General features: G+C 43.1%; 1 protein-coding gene across 1 annotated transcript in view; it reads left to right on the top strand.

The window, feature by feature from the left end:
• Window positions 1-5,696, top strand: part of Ehhadh (enoyl-CoA hydratase and 3-hydroxyacyl CoA dehydrogenase) — a 32,531-nt gene extending 26,835 nt beyond the window's left edge. Inside the window, exons 6-7 of the mRNA XM_041678280.1 lie at window positions 1,554-1,895; window positions 3,693-5,696. Of these exons, the coding sequence (XP_041534214.1) occupies window positions 1,554-1,895; window positions 3,693-4,954 (1,604 nt within the window). The 3' untranslated portion in view covers window positions 4,955-5,696. The remainder of the gene's footprint in view (window positions 1-1,553; window positions 1,896-3,692) is intronic.
• Window positions 5,697-18,356: the final 12,660 nt, after the last annotated feature.

The raw sequence follows: 18,356 nt of genomic DNA, 5'->3' as shown, positions 1-18,356 counted from the left end.
CCCACTTTCCTCCCTCCCCTCCACGTGTTCTCTCCCCGTCCTCTCTTCTATCCACACTATCTTCACTGGCCACCCACGAATAACACCAGTTATAGACTACACAGTTCTCATCGTCTTCCTCAGCCTCCCTTGCGCAGAGGGTCAAAGTATTGAATAGCTAAGTGGTGGCTATAGTTCCTGGCTCTTCAAAGGAGCAGGGTGAGGGGGAACCTCACTGCTAGCCCCTGTCTGCACTCCTATGCTGACAGCCTATAGGATGTCACTTAAAACCCTTCTCACCGCTATGAGTAATTAATATTTGCATATTTGAGTCATAGTCTTGCATTTAACTTAAAACCAGGATGAGACTGCAGAAATCTAAGTACACATAATGCTATCCAGGCCATTAATCCCACCTGCGTGTCCAGTTATCCCACCTGCATGTCCAGTTATCCCACCTACGTATCCAGTAATCCCACCTGTGTATCAAGTTATCCCACCTACGTGTCCAGTTATCCCACCTGCGTGTCCAGTTATCCCACCTGCGTGTCCAGTTATCCCACCTGCGTGTCCAGTTATCCCACCTGCGTGTCCAGTTATCCCACCTGTGTGTCCAGTTATCCCACCTGCGTGTCCAGTAATCCCACCTGCGTGTCCAGTTATCCCACCTGTGTGTCCAGTTATCCCACCTGCGTGTCCAGTTATCCCACCTGTGTGTCCAGTTATCCCACCTGCGTGTCCAGTTATCCCACCTACATATCCAGTAATCCCACCTGTGTATCAAGTTATCCCACCTGCGTGTCCAGTTATCCCACCTACGTGTCCAGTTATCCCACCTGCGTGTCCAGTTATCCCACCTGCATGTCCAGTTATCCCACCTGCGTGTCCAGTTATCCCACCTGCGTGTCCAGTTATCCCACCTGCGTGTCCAGTTATCCCACCTACGTGTCCAGTTATCCCACCTGCGTGTCCAGTAATCCCACCTGCGCATCCAGTTATCCCACCTGTGTGTCCAGTTATCCCACCTGCGCATCCAGTTATCCCACCTGTGTGTCCAGTTATCCCATCTCCATTTTGGGGGAAAAAAAACCTTTCTTCCCCTCTTTCAGATTATCTTCCCTCTTGTATTGAAAACCATTTCACTGTATTGGAAGAACTAATCAATGAACTTTCAATTCTCTTCCACTGCTAATCAGTGCATCATTTCTGTCTATTATGTTATTTTAAAGGCTTTGACATTATTTGGAAAGGAATGTGAATAATTTTTGAATATATGACATTAACTAAGAACTGACCTATTTGGACTGACAGATCAATATTTAATCTACTATAAAGTTGTCTTGACCTTGAAATATTTTGGCCTGAATTAGTAGCTTAATATTTAGATCTTCTAAATTTTACTTTATGGTCTGAAGTTACTAAGATAGCAAATTTGGGAATTAGTATTTTATTAAATAATAAAGCATAGTGTCTAGTTGGGTCATTGGGACCATGCACTTTTGTTCAGCTGGTGCGGGGTCCTGTTCCCTTTGTATTACACTTGCAGTGCTCTGAACTTCTGCAATTCCTTTCAGATAAACCTATAGAACCTCGCAGAATCTTGAACAAGCCAGTTCCAAGCTTGCCCAATATGGACGGCATTTTCGCCGACGCCATCACCAAGGTACGAAAGCAGTTCCCTGGCCGCCTGGCTCCAGAGACCTGTGTCCGTTCAGTCCAGGCCTCCGTGAAGCACCCCTATGAAGTAGGCATTAAGGAAGAAGAAAAGCTGTTTATGTACCTGCGGGCATCAGGACAGGCGCAAGCCCTGCAGTATGCCTTTTTTGCTGAAAAGTCTACAAATAAGTGGTCAACTCCCTCGGGAGCATCTTGGAAAACAGCGTCCGCTCAGCCAGTCTCCTCAGTTGGTGTTCTTGGTAAGTTAAGTAACTGGTAATTTCATACATGTGTAAATTGTGTTTAGCTCGAGTCCCCTCCCCCATCCCTTCTTTTAATTCCTCCCTTAGCCTCCTCCCCCCACTATTTTCTCCCAGTCTCATGTTTCTCTTTTAAAATCGCAGAGGCTTCTCAGTGCTGCTAATACACGCGTGAGTGTGGGGGCCCATCTCATGGCGCATGCGTAGTTTCTGGGAGGGTAGGCTCATCCTTTAAGAGAACTGACTCTCCCTCCACCATCAATGGCCTGTGGCCCCTCAGCTGGGGTTTGGACTTCCTGCTCCCCTCCGCTTTGATGCTGGGGTTTCTGTCTGCTTGATTTTGTGCAGGTCCCCGCGTGTGCTCTCAGCTGTTGTCAATTTCTGGGTGCAGCTGCACTGAGGTGCGCAAAAAGCACAGCCCATTCCAGACGCCACTGGCTTGGGGCTATTGGATGCTAAATTCATCCTTGTTCCTCTTAGCGCTTGTTAATTCTCTCCTGAGTATATGAACTCTCTCCATCCTGCTGGTCAGCCCTGGGGACCGCTCAACAATGGCAGTCCTGTCCACACACAGGCCAGAGTGGAGGTTATTTCTGACTCCCAGTCTGCTCCATCTGCCTGGAATACTGTAGTTTTGTCATAATTATTGAAATTGGGAAGAGTGACTTCTCCATTTTTTTTTAAGTACTGGTTTGACTCTTCTAGGCATCTTGCATTTCTATATGAATTTTAGAATCCACTGTTAATTTATGGGAAGGCAGAGAGCTTGCGTTGGTTCTACAGATCAATTTGCTATTTCATCTTAACAATATTAAATTTTTCCTGGTCTGTGAACAACAGAATTCTTTTTGATTTATTTGGGTCTTCTTTGACACTTTTTTCCCCTTTCATTCTCTCTCCCCTTTTTCTTCCTTTATTTTTTTCTTTTCTTGTTTTCAATGTTAGGTATAAACTCAGGTTCTTGTGCATGCTAGGCAAACCCTTTAACACTGACCACTAAACACCCTAGCTGTTCTTTAATTTTTTTCAATAGTATTTCATTAATTTTAGTGCAGATATCCTCCTTTGTTAAATATCTTCCTTTAAGTGTATGACTCTTTTTTGATGTTATTGTAGGTAGAATTATTTTCTTATTTTCATGCAGATTGTTTATTGCTAATATGTGGGAATGTATTCGGGGCTGGAGAGGTGACTCAGCAGTTAAGAGTACCTTCTTGGAAACTGTGAACATCAGAATTACACAGATCCCAGCATCTGTGTAACCTCTGCTTCGAGGCGGACAAAGACAGGAGGGTCCCTGGGTCTTGCTGGTTTCTAGACTAGCTGAAGAGACACAAGTCCCCACTCTCTTAAGACAGAGGACCCTGTTTCAAAAGGAATAGGCAGATGGTGACAGAGAGGGCACCCGTTTCCTTCTTCTGACATTTGTGACATTTACACACAGAGAAGTAAGTATTAAAGAGAACACGGTGGCTTTTATGTACAGATTTATATATCCTGGAGCTTTACTGGGCTTGTTTGTTAGTTTTAATAGCTTGTGTGTATTTAGGAATATGGCCCCTACTGATTTTTATTTCCTCTGGAGCACTTAGCAGTACATGAACTACTGCTCAATACATTTTTGTTCTTAGTCATCTCTGGTGCTAGGGACAGAAGCCAGGGCCTCATGCATGATCAGCGTGGGGTGCCAGTGAGTAGCAGCACTATACGCGGGTCGATCTTCTAAAATGCCACTTTGCCGCAGATGTCCACCTGCTCAGCCAACTATGTTTTCTTTCCTTTGCTCTTAATCCACAGGCTTGGGAACAATGGGCCGAGGCATTGCCATTTCTTTCTTAAGGGCTGGGATTCCCGTGGTTGCTGTAGAGTCTGACCCGAAGCAGCTAGATGTTGCAAAGAAGGTGATAACTGCCATCTTGGAAAAGGAAGCATCCAAAATGCGGCAGAGCGGCCAAGCTTCAGCAGAACACAAACTCCGGTTCTCCTCAGCCACAAAGGAGCTTTCAGGGGTGGATTTAGTGGTTGAAGCCGTGTTTGAAGATATGAGCCTGAAGAAGCAAGTGTTTGCAGAACTGTCGGCCCTGTGCAAGCCGGGGGCCTTTCTGTGCACCAATACTTCAGCCCTGGATGTGGATGAGATCGCGTCTGCCACGGACCGCCCTCAGCTGGTGATCGGCACCCACTTCTTCTCACCAGCTCATATCATGAAGTTGTTAGAGGTTATTCCGGGCCGATACTCTTCCCCTAATACCATCGCCACTGTTATGAACTTATCAAAAAAGATCGGAAAGATTGGAGTCGTTGTAGGCAACTGCCATGGATTTGTTGGGAATAGAATGCTGCTTCCCTATTACAACCAGTCATACTTCCTGTTAGAGGAAGGCAGCAAGCCAGAGGATGTAGATGGGGTCTTGGAAGAGTTTGGTTTTAAAATGGGACCCTTTAGAGTTTCGGACCTGGCAGGGCTAGATGTGGGCTGGAAAGTTCGCAAGGGGCAAGGCCTAACTGGACCTTCATTGCCACCAGGAACTCCTGCCCGGATGCGGGGCAGTAACAGATACTCCCCGCTTTCTGATATGCTCTGCGAAGCTGGGCGATTTGGTCAGAAGACGGGGAAGGGTTGGTATCAGTATGACAAGCCATTGGGTCGAATTCACAAACCCGATCCCTGGGTTTCCAAGCTCCTGTCGCAGTACAGAGCCACCCACCATATTGAACAGCGCTCCATTGGCAAGGAGGAGATCCTGGAGCGTTGCCTGTACGCCCTTATCAACGAGGGATTCCGCATCTTGGGGGAGGGGATGGCTGCTAGCCCGGAGCACATCGATGTCATCTACCTGCATGGGTATGGGTGGCCAAGGCACTTGGGTGGGCCCATGTTCTATGCTGCCTCGGTTGGGTTGCCCACAGTTCTAGAGAAATTGCAAAAATATTACAAACAGAACCCCGATATCCCCCAGCTGGAGCCCAGCGACTACCTGCGGAAGCTGGCTGCCCAGGGAAACCCTCCTCTGAAAGAATGGCAAAGCTTGGCAGGACCCCGCCTCAGTAAACTGTGACGTAGCCTTATGCATTTTTGCCACCTATGTTGGCATCTAATTTCGGTGTGATTTGTTCCTAAAATCCAAAAGGATTACTCCGAGGTACAAGTGATGATAATAATGATGATAACTGCCCAGCAAAAGCTCCTTTCTATGGCTTTCTACCTCATGATTCTATTGGTCAGATTTTAGGAATGTTTTCTATACCTCTAATTGCCTTCTATCAGAAAAATCCATTGACTATGTACTTACTACTAAAAGAGTGCTTCTCTTTTGACTTGTTGCCTTGTATAGCAAAAACTTGTATAAAATGTTGACAGTAGAATTATTCATCATAACCCCCAATTGACAGTCCAGATGTGCCTTAACAAATCAACAAAAGTGGCATATACACACATCTGACAATTTTCAGGCATGTGAAGTAACAGATATATGTTGTAGCGTGAAGCCGAGTTAGGGCACTTGCGAGAGGAGCCAGGTAGAAAAGGCCACACGTCATTGGATATGAATGAAATTCCAGAATGTACAGACCTGTGGACAAACAGTAGATGAGTGGCCCAAGACTACTTGTCAGAAGTGGAGATGACTGCTGATGGATATGGAATCTCTTTGGGGGATGATCAATTTTTCTGCATTACTCTAATGGTGGAGCTTTAGTGCCACAAATATACCAAAGCACACTGAGTTGAACAGTTCAAATGAACTATGCTGTACATATATTCTATATCTCAATAAAGTTAATAAAATTAATGGGAATAAAGCTTTTCTTTGTGTAAAAAATGTTTTCACAATATTTTCGCCTATTAATGTAAGCAAAGACATTGCAATTTCTGGTGGCGAGATCTCAAGCGGACAAAGTCTGAATTTTCCATTGTAAAGCTGCATGGTAGGGCGTGGTGCTGCTGGAGGTCAGAGTTCAAGGGCTGGAAGGGGCAGCATGGAACCCCCTTTCTTTTTATATATATATATTTATTTATTATGTATACAGCTAGCCAAAAGAGGGCACCAGACAGATGGTTTGAGCCACCACGTGGTTGCCGGGAATTGAACTCAGGACCTTTGGAAGAGCAGGCAATGTTCTTAACCACTGAGTCATCTCTCCAGCCTGGAACCCCCTTTCAAACAAGACTAGTTCACACAAGCAAGAAACCAAGAGTGGGCCTTGCACTGTAATTCAGTTTGGGGTTTTTAATATAGATTATTAGCATGTGGGTAATTTTATTTGAATTCAGGACATTCTAAAATATTACTTGGAGTTGTAACTTTGAACAACTTTTTAAGAGGATCACATCAGCTTTTCTTCAAGCCATGGGTGTAGTCGGAGGCTACTTGTTCATTTCCCAGCTGCCCAGATCCAAAACAATGACACAGAAACTATATTAATTGCAACACTGCTTGGCCAATAGCTTAGACGTATTTCTAGCTAACTCTTATACCTTAAATTAACCCATTTCTATTAATCTGTGTATTGCCACGTGGCTGTTCTTGCCTACCGGTAAGGTTCTGCCTGGCGTCTGTCTCCTGCAGCAGCTACATGGCATCTCCCTGACTCTGCCTACTCTCTCTATCTATCTTTTCCAGCCTGACTATATGCTGCCCTGCTATAGGCTGAAGCAGTTTGTTTTATTAAAGAATAGTAATAAAACATCTTAACAACATACAGAGGGGAATCCCATATCACATGGGTGAATTTTTTGTTGAGTTCTAAAAACATTTTCAAATTAGTACACCACTGAAGGAACCTGTGAGATAGCTCAGTGGATGCCTCAGCAGACACAGGAGTCTGACAGCATGAGTTCAATTTCTGGAACCCAAGTAAAGGTGGAAGGAGAGAACCAACTCTGCAAAGTTGTCCTCTGACCTTGGCACATGTATGATGCTGTGGATATGCCCCCCCCATAAAAATAAAAAAATAAATAAACCTTATTTTCATCCTACACTAACCGTCCTTCATAGACATAAGATAAAACAATCTCACACTTTATGTAGCAGCACAAAAAGACAAGACTAGCCAAAACAATCTGAACAAACAAAATGCTAGGGGCAAAATCACCATATCTGACTTCAAACAATACTTGCTGCTTTGTTCATACCTATGAAGTGGAATAAACCTAGATGTCCATCAATAAATGGTTGTATAAGAAAAACATGTTATATATACACAATGGAATATTGCTCAGCTATAAAGAAGGAAAATTTCAGGTAAATGGATAGAATAAAAAATTACACAGAGTAAAGTCCCTCACTAAAATATAAACACCATGTTTCTCTTATATGCAGATCCCAGCTTCAAATCTTTTGTTTTGTGTGCTTAACTTGGAGCATAAGTATAAGCTAGGCAACTCAAAAGGAGCCTGGGGGCACATAAAGGAGGGTGATAGGAGATACAGGTGAAATGAAAGTCCCCAGGTAGATTACTGGGGACAGACAGACTTCAGCAGGGAAGACCATGGGAATAGAGGAAACTAGATGACAAAGAGAAGAACCAGTATGAGGGAAAGGGGTATGACAAGTCACGTGGAAGCTGTCTTACAACCCAACTTAAAAACACTAAGAAGGGCCAGGTACAGTGGTGAGCACCTTTAATTCAAGCACGCAGGAGTCAAAGACAGACAGATCTTTGTGAATTCAAGGCCAGACTGGTCTATATAGAGAGACTTTGTCTCAGCCCACCAAGCAGCAATAAACATAGGGATAGTAGAACACAGGTAACAGAAGAAGAAGAGGAAGAGGAAGAGGAAGAGGAAGAGGAAGAAGAAGAAGAAGAAGAAGAAGAAGAAGAAGAAGAAGAAGAAGAAGGAAAGGGGACCCTGCAGGTGTCAGGCAGGAAAATGGACCTTACAGATGAGAATGAAAACTCAGCTAAGACTGACTTTATAAACCTGGATAAAACCTCAGGGAGTCCAATGCCAAGTGATTCATTGCCAGCACATTTAAACACAGTACAATCTGGGAAAAGGTTTCTAGGCAACAGTCATTCCAAGTCCAGGTGTCCAATAAAGTTTAGGATGTGACTATATAGAAACTCCTTTTCAAAGTACATGTGACCATGAAGACAGTATCTATGAGACCTAGAATCCAATGCGGTCTCTAACCAAGATAGCATAGAGGTAAGCAGGCTATAGAACATATGTGACACTTCCCCTAAGGATGCTGTGCTGGTCAGGGTCTTATTGCTGTGAAGAGACACCATGGCCAGGGTAACTCTTAGGAAGGAAACCATTTAACTGGGGTTGTCTTACAGTTCAGAGGTTTAGTCCATTATCAATGGTGGGAAACATGGCAGTATGTCAGCAGAAAGGGCGTTAGAGAAGGAGCAGAGAGTTCTACAGTTTGATCCAAGGAGACTGTGAACTACACTGGGTGTAGCTTGAGTATATAAGACCAACCTCACAGTGACTGACTTCCTCCAATAGGGCTCCACCCTGCTGTATCCACACATCCACTCCCTGTAGGTCAAGCATTCAAACACAGGAGTCTATGGGGCCATTCCTATTCAAATCACCACAGTGGGTTCTATTAACTGGGAGCTAAGGATAAAAGTCTAGGGAGGGAAGAATCTGGGATAAACAGGGTGAAGTCTGCCTCTATAGCACAAGGTGAGTGAGGTTGTCATCTACAAATAGCAAATGGTCACTAGGTCATTAACAATATCCTATGTTTTCTGAGTAGGAAAACAAGTATTTGATCTCCTCCATTGAGAAGAGGCCCTGCATGTCTAAAATTCTTCATTTCTCTAGTGATCTTTGGACAAAAAAAAAAAAACCTTTGTGCTCCCAACATCTCTTCCCTTCTAGCTTCTAAAATAAGAAATAGTGACCGTAATAGAGGCCGTGGCAGAATGCATTGCCTCCACGACTAGTCTAAAACTGTGATTCTCAATTCACCCATCTCTAGATTAATTTCTGCTAATATGTTTGCTGTAGTGATTGTAGTTTTTACTAATCATCACAAGTTTTGGGGAGAGCTCCCTTAATTCCATTGATTGGTTGCAAAGATTTACTGAGAAATGGGTGTAATAATACAGCCTCTTCTGCATAAACTTCTATAAAAATCCTCAGCATGGTAAAACAATATCATACTGTCTCCTATCACAGGTGTGATTTTTAGCCCCCTGCCCTGACAAAAAGTATTTGGATTCTGCATAAACATGCAATATAGTTATTAAACACAACATCATCATTTGGGGAGTCAGTCATAAATAACACCTTTGTTGTTTCCCCAGTCTCAGATTGTCAAGTTAAAGTCTCATTCTGTAGATCAGGTTGGCCTCAGACTCAGAGATCTACCCACCTCTGCCTCCTGAGTGCTGGGTTTAAAGGTGTGTGCCTCCAGTGTCTGGCAAACATCACATTCTGAGGGGTGGATTTTGTTGCTAAGTTTTAAACTGTTCTTGTGTAAAGAGAAAAAATTTGAATGACATTTTAAAGAAATGGTCATTCACACTGACAAGAACTGCGAAGCTTATCCCGTGACTGCAACTTTGAAGATGAAGCCACCCTAGCAGCAAAGCCACAGTACGTCCACACTCCCAGCACCCCCTGTCTGCTAGCATCACAGGGCTGGGAGGAGCTCCCCTGCTGCCATCTCTGATTTCTAGTCATCACTAAAATTTCTAGGAAACAGACCCAACTTTAAGCCAGATGGTGGTGGCACACACCTTTAATCCCAGCACTTGGAGGCAGAGGCAGGAAGATCTCTGATCTCTGAGTTGGAGGCCAGCCTGGTCTAGAGAGTGAGACCCTAGACAGTCAGAGCTACACAAAGAAATCCTGTTTCGACAACCTTCCTCAAGACCCAGAAATATCACTTTTGGGCATATATCCAAAGGATGCTCAATCCTGCCACAAGGACATATGCTCAACTATGATCATAGCAGCATTGTTTGTCATAGCCAGAACCTGGAAACAACCTTAATGCCCCTTGACTGGAGAATGGATAAGAAAAATGTGGTACATTTACACAATGGAGTACTACAAAGCAGAATAAAAAATAATGACATCTTGAAATTTGCAGGCAAATGAATGGATCTAGATGACATCATACTGAGTGAGGAAACACAGACCTAGAAAGACAATTATCACATGTACTCACTCTGAAGTGTTTTTTAAACATAAAGCAAAGAAAAAACAGCCTACAAATCACAATCCCAGAGAACCTAGACAACACTGAAGACTCTAAGAGAGACATACTTAGATCTAATCTACATGGGAAGTAGCAAAAGACAAGATCTCCTGAGTAAATTGGGAACATGGGGACCATGGGAGGAGAAGAGGAAGGGAGGGGAGCAGAGAAAAATGTATAGCTCAATAATTTTTTTTAAAAAAGTGTAAAGATTAAAAAAAAAAAGCACACGCCGGGCGGTGGTGGCACACGCCTTTAATCCCAGCACTTGGGAGGCAGAGACAGGTGGATCTCTGTGAGTTCGAGATCAGCCTGGTCTAGTTAGAGTTAGTTAGTTAGTTAGTTAGAGTTAGTTAGTTAGAGTTAGAGTTAGTTAGTTAGTTAGTTAGTTAGTTAGAGTTAGTTAGTTAGTTAGAGTTAGTTCCAGGACAGGCTCCAAAACCACAGAGAAACCCTGTCTCGAAAAGCAAAGCAAAGCAAAAAAAAAAAAAAGGACACTATTACCATCACTTTAAAAATGAAGAAGAAGAAGAAGAAGAAGAAGAAGAAGAAGAAGAAGAAGAAGAAGAAATAATCCTGTTTCAAAAAAAAAAGAAGAAGAAGAAAAAGACTCAATTTTAAAACCTACCAGAATGCTGTGTGCACTTTTGGTAGCCTTTTGGTAGCCATTGGTATAATTTATCCAAGTCAAGCATTCTAGACTATGTTTAGAAACACTTTCCTGCAAAACCAGAATGGTTTCCAAGCATCCTTTGTACTGCCCTCTGTTAGGGTCCTGGAGAAGTTCCACAAAAGACCACCATCCACATATACCATCAGCAAGAACATTTATTATTCCAGAATGCTAGGGCTGACCATCCTACACAAAGGCAAGATGGCAACAGCCCTGAGAGGGGCTCCCCAATGAAAGGGAGTTCCTAGGGCACTTAAGTCATCTTAGATATGATTGGCTTAAACAAGTGGCAACCGTTTTATTGCATTCTGATTTTCCAGAGTTAGTGAGGAATTGGTTAGGGCTACAGTTTTCCATTTTGGGGCAGAACTGGACAAGTCCCAGGCCCTGTCCCTGAGCTTTTGTGGAGGCTGGCTGGCCTCGTATGTGCTGACTGTGGGGGTTAACTCAGTGGGCTGGGCTTGGTGCATCCTATCTACCTTGTCCCTGTTGCCAGGGGCACCAGCGATTAATGGCCCTTTGTTCATGGCTCTTTCAGAAATTGCTTGGTCTGTCTCAGGAAACTGAAATTGAGGACTGATTTCTCAAAGAAGATTGAACAGCCTGTTACATCATCTGTTTGGTCGGCTCAACCTCACCTGTAAACGGTGTTAACGGAGACAGCTCATTTGTTTCCCGGCTGCCCAGACCCGAATAATCACACAGAAACTATATTAATTCCAACACTGTTTGGCCAATAGCTTAGGCATATTCCTAGCTAGCCCTTACATCTTACACTAACCCATTTCTATTCATCTGTGTCTCACCAGAAGACTGTGGCCTAATGATAAGGTTCCAGCATCCTCTCCTATGGCATCTCCGTGACTCTGTCTTCTCTCTCTCCATATCACTTCTAGTCTGGCTACATTCTGCCCTGCCATGGGCCAAAGCAGATTTACTCATTAACCAATAGGAACAGCACATATAGAGAAGGACATCCTATATCGCTCACCTGCTTATCTTGATAGCCTTTGCTGATTTTTGAGTTTAACATTCACATGATGTCACTTCCAGGCAGAACAACAGCATTGCCCCATTCCCGGTGATGTCATGCTGGACCCCAGGGGGTTGTCAAACAGATAGCTATGACACTAAAGAGTTGCCTTTCCCACCTGGGCTCTTTGACGGGTTTATTCCCTAAATTCTTTCTTCTGTTGTTGGGACAATGTCCACCTCTTGATTGGTTCTTCAGTGGAGTCAAATATTTAGGAAGGAAGGGATTATATTTTGTTTGTTTTATTTAGAATTTGCCTGTGGAGACTAAGAGAGAGGAAATGGGGGGAAGAGTGTTGAACAGGACTCTGTATTCTTATCCTGTGAATTTCAGGTATTTCAACCATGGGGCTCTTTTGTTCTCCTTTATCCGACTTAGAGGAGCTTGGCAGACCGAGTGCCTGGAGAGAGCCTCTTCTAGGAGGACCTGAATTCTCCTCTAGGAGACAGCTAACGAGCTGTGCTGTGTGCACATTTTCGTTGTACCTACAACTATTCTACCCTCTCCCAAAGGACACAGAAACCGTTGCTATTTCTGGGCAGAATGTGATGTCCTTAGGGTGAGGTTAGGGCAAAACTGCCTCCAAATTACAATCACACTTGGATTTCAGAGCGTGCAGAGGTCTTGGGGTTGCTTTTAGAATTTGGAAGAGACTGTTGGCAGTTAGCTGGAATTTCTGACAGTAATTGACTCCATTTTTAGTTGTGTATGCAGCTGCCATAATATAAAAATCTTGGTTAGTTTCCAGTATAGTGAACTGCAGGCATACTGACATTCTAAGCAGTGGGCTGTCAATGAGGGTACCCGGGGCGGCCCCAGGAAGCTACCTTCTCAGTCCACTCATGTGCATCCTTTGCCCGTTTCTTTTCTCCCTTCCTTCATCTTGCTGCAGTGGACACAGATGTAATGGCTAGAGTTCTACCCACTGAACTGGAAAGATAGGGACATCACCTAAAAAGGAAGCCTAGCAAGGAGCCTGGGTCCCTGGGGATCGCAAAGAGCATGGTTGTCACTTCAAATGACCTTCCTACAGTCATTCATGTTTGAGATGCCACCGGCAAGCTAGTATGGCTGCTGGTCTTCAGTCACAGCTGACCTGGATTTAGACAAATACATGTAGGCTCCAGGAATTGGGGGAGGGTCATTCATTCTATTCTTGGTGCACAGGGAGCTTCAAGTGTGTGTGAGTGTATATGTGTGTATGTATATATACATATATATGTATATGTATATTGCATATATATATTGCTTTCAATTTTTTCTTTGCTAGATCTGATGTGCTTTTCAACTTAATATTAAATTGCTCAGCCACACTGTGGTGTGGGAGGTCCTTCTGTCTATGTGTTGCTTTTATTGGTTAATGAATAAAGAACTGCTTTGAGCCTATAGCAGGGCAAAACTTAGGTAGGCAGGGAAGATGGGACTGAATCTGGGAGAAGGAAGGCTGGTTAAGAGAGAAGCAATGGAGCCACCAAAGTCAGACATCCCAAACTTTGCCAGTAAACCACTGCCATGTGGCAATACATAGATCAGTAGAAATGGGTTAAATTAAGATGTAAGAGTTAGCCAATAAAAAGTTAGAAGTAATGGGCCAAGCAGTGTTTTAATTAATTTAGTTTCTGTGTGGTTACTTCGGGGCTAAGTGGCCAGGAACCAACAAGTAGCCCCCTGCAACAACACTGTACATACAACTGCTGTCAGAAGGTGACAGAGAGACCCATTGTGGACACCAAAGCAAACCTCAAATTTCCTGCTCTGTCATTAAATATAAAAGCACAAGGAAGGGCACACCACCAGGGAGGTGGCCAGCATGAAGAAGAGGAATAACTTGAAAAGCAGCATTTCTCATGACACACTAAAGGGCCAAAAATGGGTTTAACAACCTTCTTTCTAGACTGGAGATCTGTGAAACGGTGCCCAATCCAGAGGAATCTGAATAAGGACCCACAGCAGTTCAGGCAGTAACTATTACAACTACTGCTGGCTAGCAGGCTTTCTTTTGGGCCATCACTCAGCTCCCAAATCATGACACGGAGACTTATTATTAGTTATGAATGCTCGGCCTTAGTTTATGCTTGTCCCACTACCTCTTATAATTTAACCTGTTTCCCTTCATCTATGTTTGTCTCAGGTCTTTTTTCCTTTCTGTGTGTCCTGCACTGTGTCTGTCTGTCTGGTAGTTGCCTGATTGGCTGGCATTGAGCATCTTCTCTTTGTCCTTTGTTCTCTCTTTCTTCTCTCCCTCTCATCTTGAGCCTAGATTTCTCCTCCTACTTATTCTCTCTGCCCACCAGCCCCTCCAATCCTTCTACTGGCTAGCTATTGGCCATTTCGTTTTTTTGCTTTTTTGTTTGTTTTTTGGTTTTTCGAGACAGGGTTTCTCTGTGGCTTTGGAGCCTGTCCTGGAACTAGCTCTGTAGAACAGGCTGGTCTCGAACTCACAGAGATCCACCTGCCTCTGCCTCCCGCGTGCTGGGATTAAAGGCGTGCGCCACCATCGCCCGGCTGGCCATTTAGTTTTATTAGCCCAATCAGTGCTTTAGGCAGGCAAAGCAACACATTTTTACATCATTAAACAAATGCAGTGTAAACAAATATAACACATTCTTGCCTAGTTAAAGAAACAGTCAGCCGGGCGGTGGTGGCGCACGCCTTTAATCCCAGCACTCGGGAGGCAGAGGTAGGTGAATCTCTGTGAGTTCAAGGCCAGCCTGGTCTACAAGAGCTAGTTCCAGGACAATCTGGGAGTCAGTAGACACAGGCAGCCTTATCAGGTGTATCTCAGAAACCCGAAGATCAGGGGCTACACGTAGGGCTCAGGGGCCTATTCACCTCACTATCTGACTACAGAAACGCAGTGGCCTAGCTGTATTAGTCAGGGATCCCTAGAGCAGTGGTTCTCAACCAGTGGGTCACAACCCTTTGGATATTGCATATCAGCCATCCTGCCTATCAGATATTTACATTATATACATTACATTCATAGCAGTAACAAAATTACAGTTAGGAAGTAGCAACAAAATAACTTCATGGTTTGAGGTTGTCACAACATGAGGAACTGCTTTAAAGGATCAAAGTATTAGGAGGGCTGAGAACCACTGCCCTAGAGGAACAAAACAGATAGACTGAATATGTATTCATTCTATCATGTATGTATATACATATGTTTATATACATATATTATATATGTGCATAGTTATATGAGGCTTTATTAATGAAAGTGCATTACTGGCTGTGGTCTGGGCAGTCCAACAATGGCTGTCTCCTGAAGGCAAGACCAAGCATCCATGAGACTGAGTGTCTCAGCAGTTCCTGTCTGCACTGTGTCCCAGGGAAGTCCTAGAGAGCTGCTCATATTCAGTCTATGTTGGGATCCTGAAGAAGCATGTTCTAATATTAGTGAAAGAACGCCTCAGCAGTAGCACAGATGAACTTGGTAGCAAAAGTAAGAGCAAGCAGGCAAAAGCTTCCTTCTTCTATGTTCTTCTGCATGATCCAGAAGGTGTGGCTCAGATTTAGGGTGGGTCATCCCATGTCAAACAATTTAATTAAGAAAATCACTCACGAATGTGCCTTGACCTTTTGTTTTAGCTTATTCCAGAAGTAATCAAATCAACACCCAAAATCAGAATTGTACTTCCGCATCCTTGGTCTTCCCAGTCAGAGCCCCATCTTTTATATAATGGACTTGTTGTGAGAATTCATATTTTACAGAACGCCATGACTCTTAAAATTAAATCCTAGATTCGATTCCTCTGTTTTTTCTGCCCTGTGACTATAGGAGGTTCTTTACATAACGCTAGGTAAATCCTCTGGTATTCACAACATGTCTTAGTGATTAATCTCCCACACGCCTTGTGTTATATCGCTCTAGTACAGTCGTTGCCCCCAGCAATAGCCAGCCACCTCCATTTAACTACAGCTTTCTCTGACCTCAAATGCCTCATTATTTTCTAACCGAATCTTATCCTAACTCCTCCACTAGCAAAAGTTTCAGCATTTGCAGCTTCAGCACTCCAGGGACTAAGAATACTTCTGCAGTTAGTCATCTGGTTTCAAATAGCCATCTAAGAACCTCTCCACCCAGCCAGACCCTGCACACTGTTCTCCAGGGTCTAGCCCAGTAAGTCTGCCTGACCCTCCATGCCACGCCTCTGAAACTCCCAGATCCAGCCCAGGTCCCACATACAGTGCCCCAGCTTTGTCCACACTCCTGCCTTCAAAATACAATCAACCTCTAGTCTTCCACTAGGACCCACCCTTGACACACAGGCCCCTCCCACACCAAATTCAACATCTCCAGCTACCCCCACACTCCAGGCTTGGACTAGAACTCACGTGCTGCACATCAGGGTAGTCCCCTCTGACTTCACCCAAGCCATTGCTAACCTTTAGACCCAACCTGCCCGCACATCCTCTCTTCTGCCTCAACCTTTTCTGTCCGTCTTAGATGAACAAAAGTACTCCGTATGCCCAGAACTTACTTAAAAAAGTACAAACATTATGAACCATCCAGAAAGTCAATACCCCGATCCTGTAGACATGGTTGTCAGTGAGGATTACGTAAATGAATTACGCAAAAGACAAGTCATGAAGTTCACCAAAGGCCTCAAGAAGATGAACGATGACACAATAAAACTGATTCATGAACTTAAAAAGAACTCAAAGAAAATAAATGCCCGAGAGGTGCTCAAGAACACACACCATAGGGCTGATGGGAATGACAAGGATAAGCCCGGACTGGAAACTGAGTTCAGCAAGGACACAGACATGCTGAAGAAGACTGGGGCTGCAGTGAAGACGGAATTGAAACGTCCAACAGCCCAACTACAAAACTTGAAGGAAAGTCTTAGAAGTAGAATGAAGTAAGCAAAAGATAAAATATCAGGACTCTAAGATAAAGCAGAGGATATAAAAAAACCAAGAAATATGAAAAGTTGAATAACACACAGGAAATGTGGGACTCCAGGAAAAGGCCAAACCTTTGAATTATAGGCATAGGTGAGGGAGAAGAATCCCAAGTCAATGGCATAGAGCAGATCTTTAACAATAACACAGAAGAAAACTTTCACACACTAAACAAAGACACACCCATACAGATACAAGAAACACACAAATAGACAAGACCAGAAAAGAAAATTACCATGGCACAGATAAAACACTAAGTATACAGGACAAAAAAAGCCTCAAGAGAAAAACCCACCAGAGTAGCAACTGATTTCTCAATGGGAACTTTGCAAGCCACTGGAGCCTGAAATAACACATTCCAAGTCCTAAAAAACCATGAGGACCAACCTAGACTAACATACCCTGCAAAACTATCTACCACAGTTGAAGGAGAATGAAGAAATGTTTATGATATAAATAGCCTTTGAAATTTTATATTCAACAAATCAAGCCTAAGGAAAATACAGAAAGCAATATTTTGGAAGACTGTGGAGAGAAATACAAAGGCATAATCACTAAAACACAAGGTACCACTGAGAACAAAAACACCACCACCAAAGATCAACAACACAGTGACCAAAATTTACACACATATTTCAATAGCAATTTTTGATATTCACAGTCTCAGTTTCTCAGGCAATGACGCAAGCTGACTAAATAGATAGAGAAATAAAATCCATCAATCTCTTGTCTACAAGAACCACATCTCAGTCTTAAAAATGGCACTACCTTAAAGTAAAAGGACGGACAAAAGGATTCTAATCTAATGGTACCAGGAAGCAAGAAGACATCACTGTCCTAGCATCCGACCAAATAGACTTCAAACTAAAACTGATCAAAAGAAATAAAGAGAGATGCTTCATTCTAATCAAGGAAACAATTAACCAGGAAGGCATTGCTTGCTCCCCAAGTTGTACTCCCCAAACTCTGGGGCATCTGATTTCATTAAACACATACTACTTTTTGTTTAATGACACAGATTAATATCAATCCATTAGTAGTAGGTGATTTCAATAATCCATTTATCCAACAGATAGATCATGGGAACAAAATAATAAATGGAAAAACATCAGGATTAAATCACAACATACATTAAATGTGCTTAACAGATATCTACAGGATGGTCTAACCAAGCACCAATGAATGAACTTTAATTACTCAGCAGTTCCTGGAAGACCACATCCCAGGACACAAAAGAAGTCTTTACTATTTTAAAAAGGTTGAAATAACTCTGTCTCCTATCTGAGCACAATGTAATAAAACTTAGCATTGACAGTAAGCAATCTCTAGTAAATACCTAAACCCATGGAGATTAGACAACTCGTTAGTCAGTGACGAATGGTTCAAAGAAGACATCAAGAGAGAAATAAAAAATTTCCTGGAACTATATGAAAATGTAAATATAATACAACAAAACCCCTGGGACATACTGAAAGCAGTTCGATGAGGGAAATTTATAGTTTTAAGTGCCTGCATTAAAAAAAAATTGGAAAGAGAGTATATAAATGGCTTGAAGATGCAACTCAAAAACTTGGAAAAATGAGTTAATGGCAAAAAATAATAAAAAAAATCAAAGCAAATGAAATGGAAATTTTAGAAAAACCAAATACTCAAGGAATCTAAGAGCTGGGTTTTTAGCAAGA

Source organism: Microtus oregoni, unplaced genomic scaffold (genome assembly GCF_018167655.1).
Source record: "Microtus oregoni isolate MIOR12 unplaced genomic scaffold, Mior012 000029F_ref0000214, whole genome shotgun sequence".
Classification (NCBI taxonomy): domain Eukaryota; kingdom Metazoa; phylum Chordata; class Mammalia; order Rodentia; family Cricetidae; genus Microtus; species Microtus oregoni.
The sequence above is the reverse complement of the archived record's forward strand: the minus strand, read 5'-3'. Positions and strand labels throughout refer to the sequence as shown.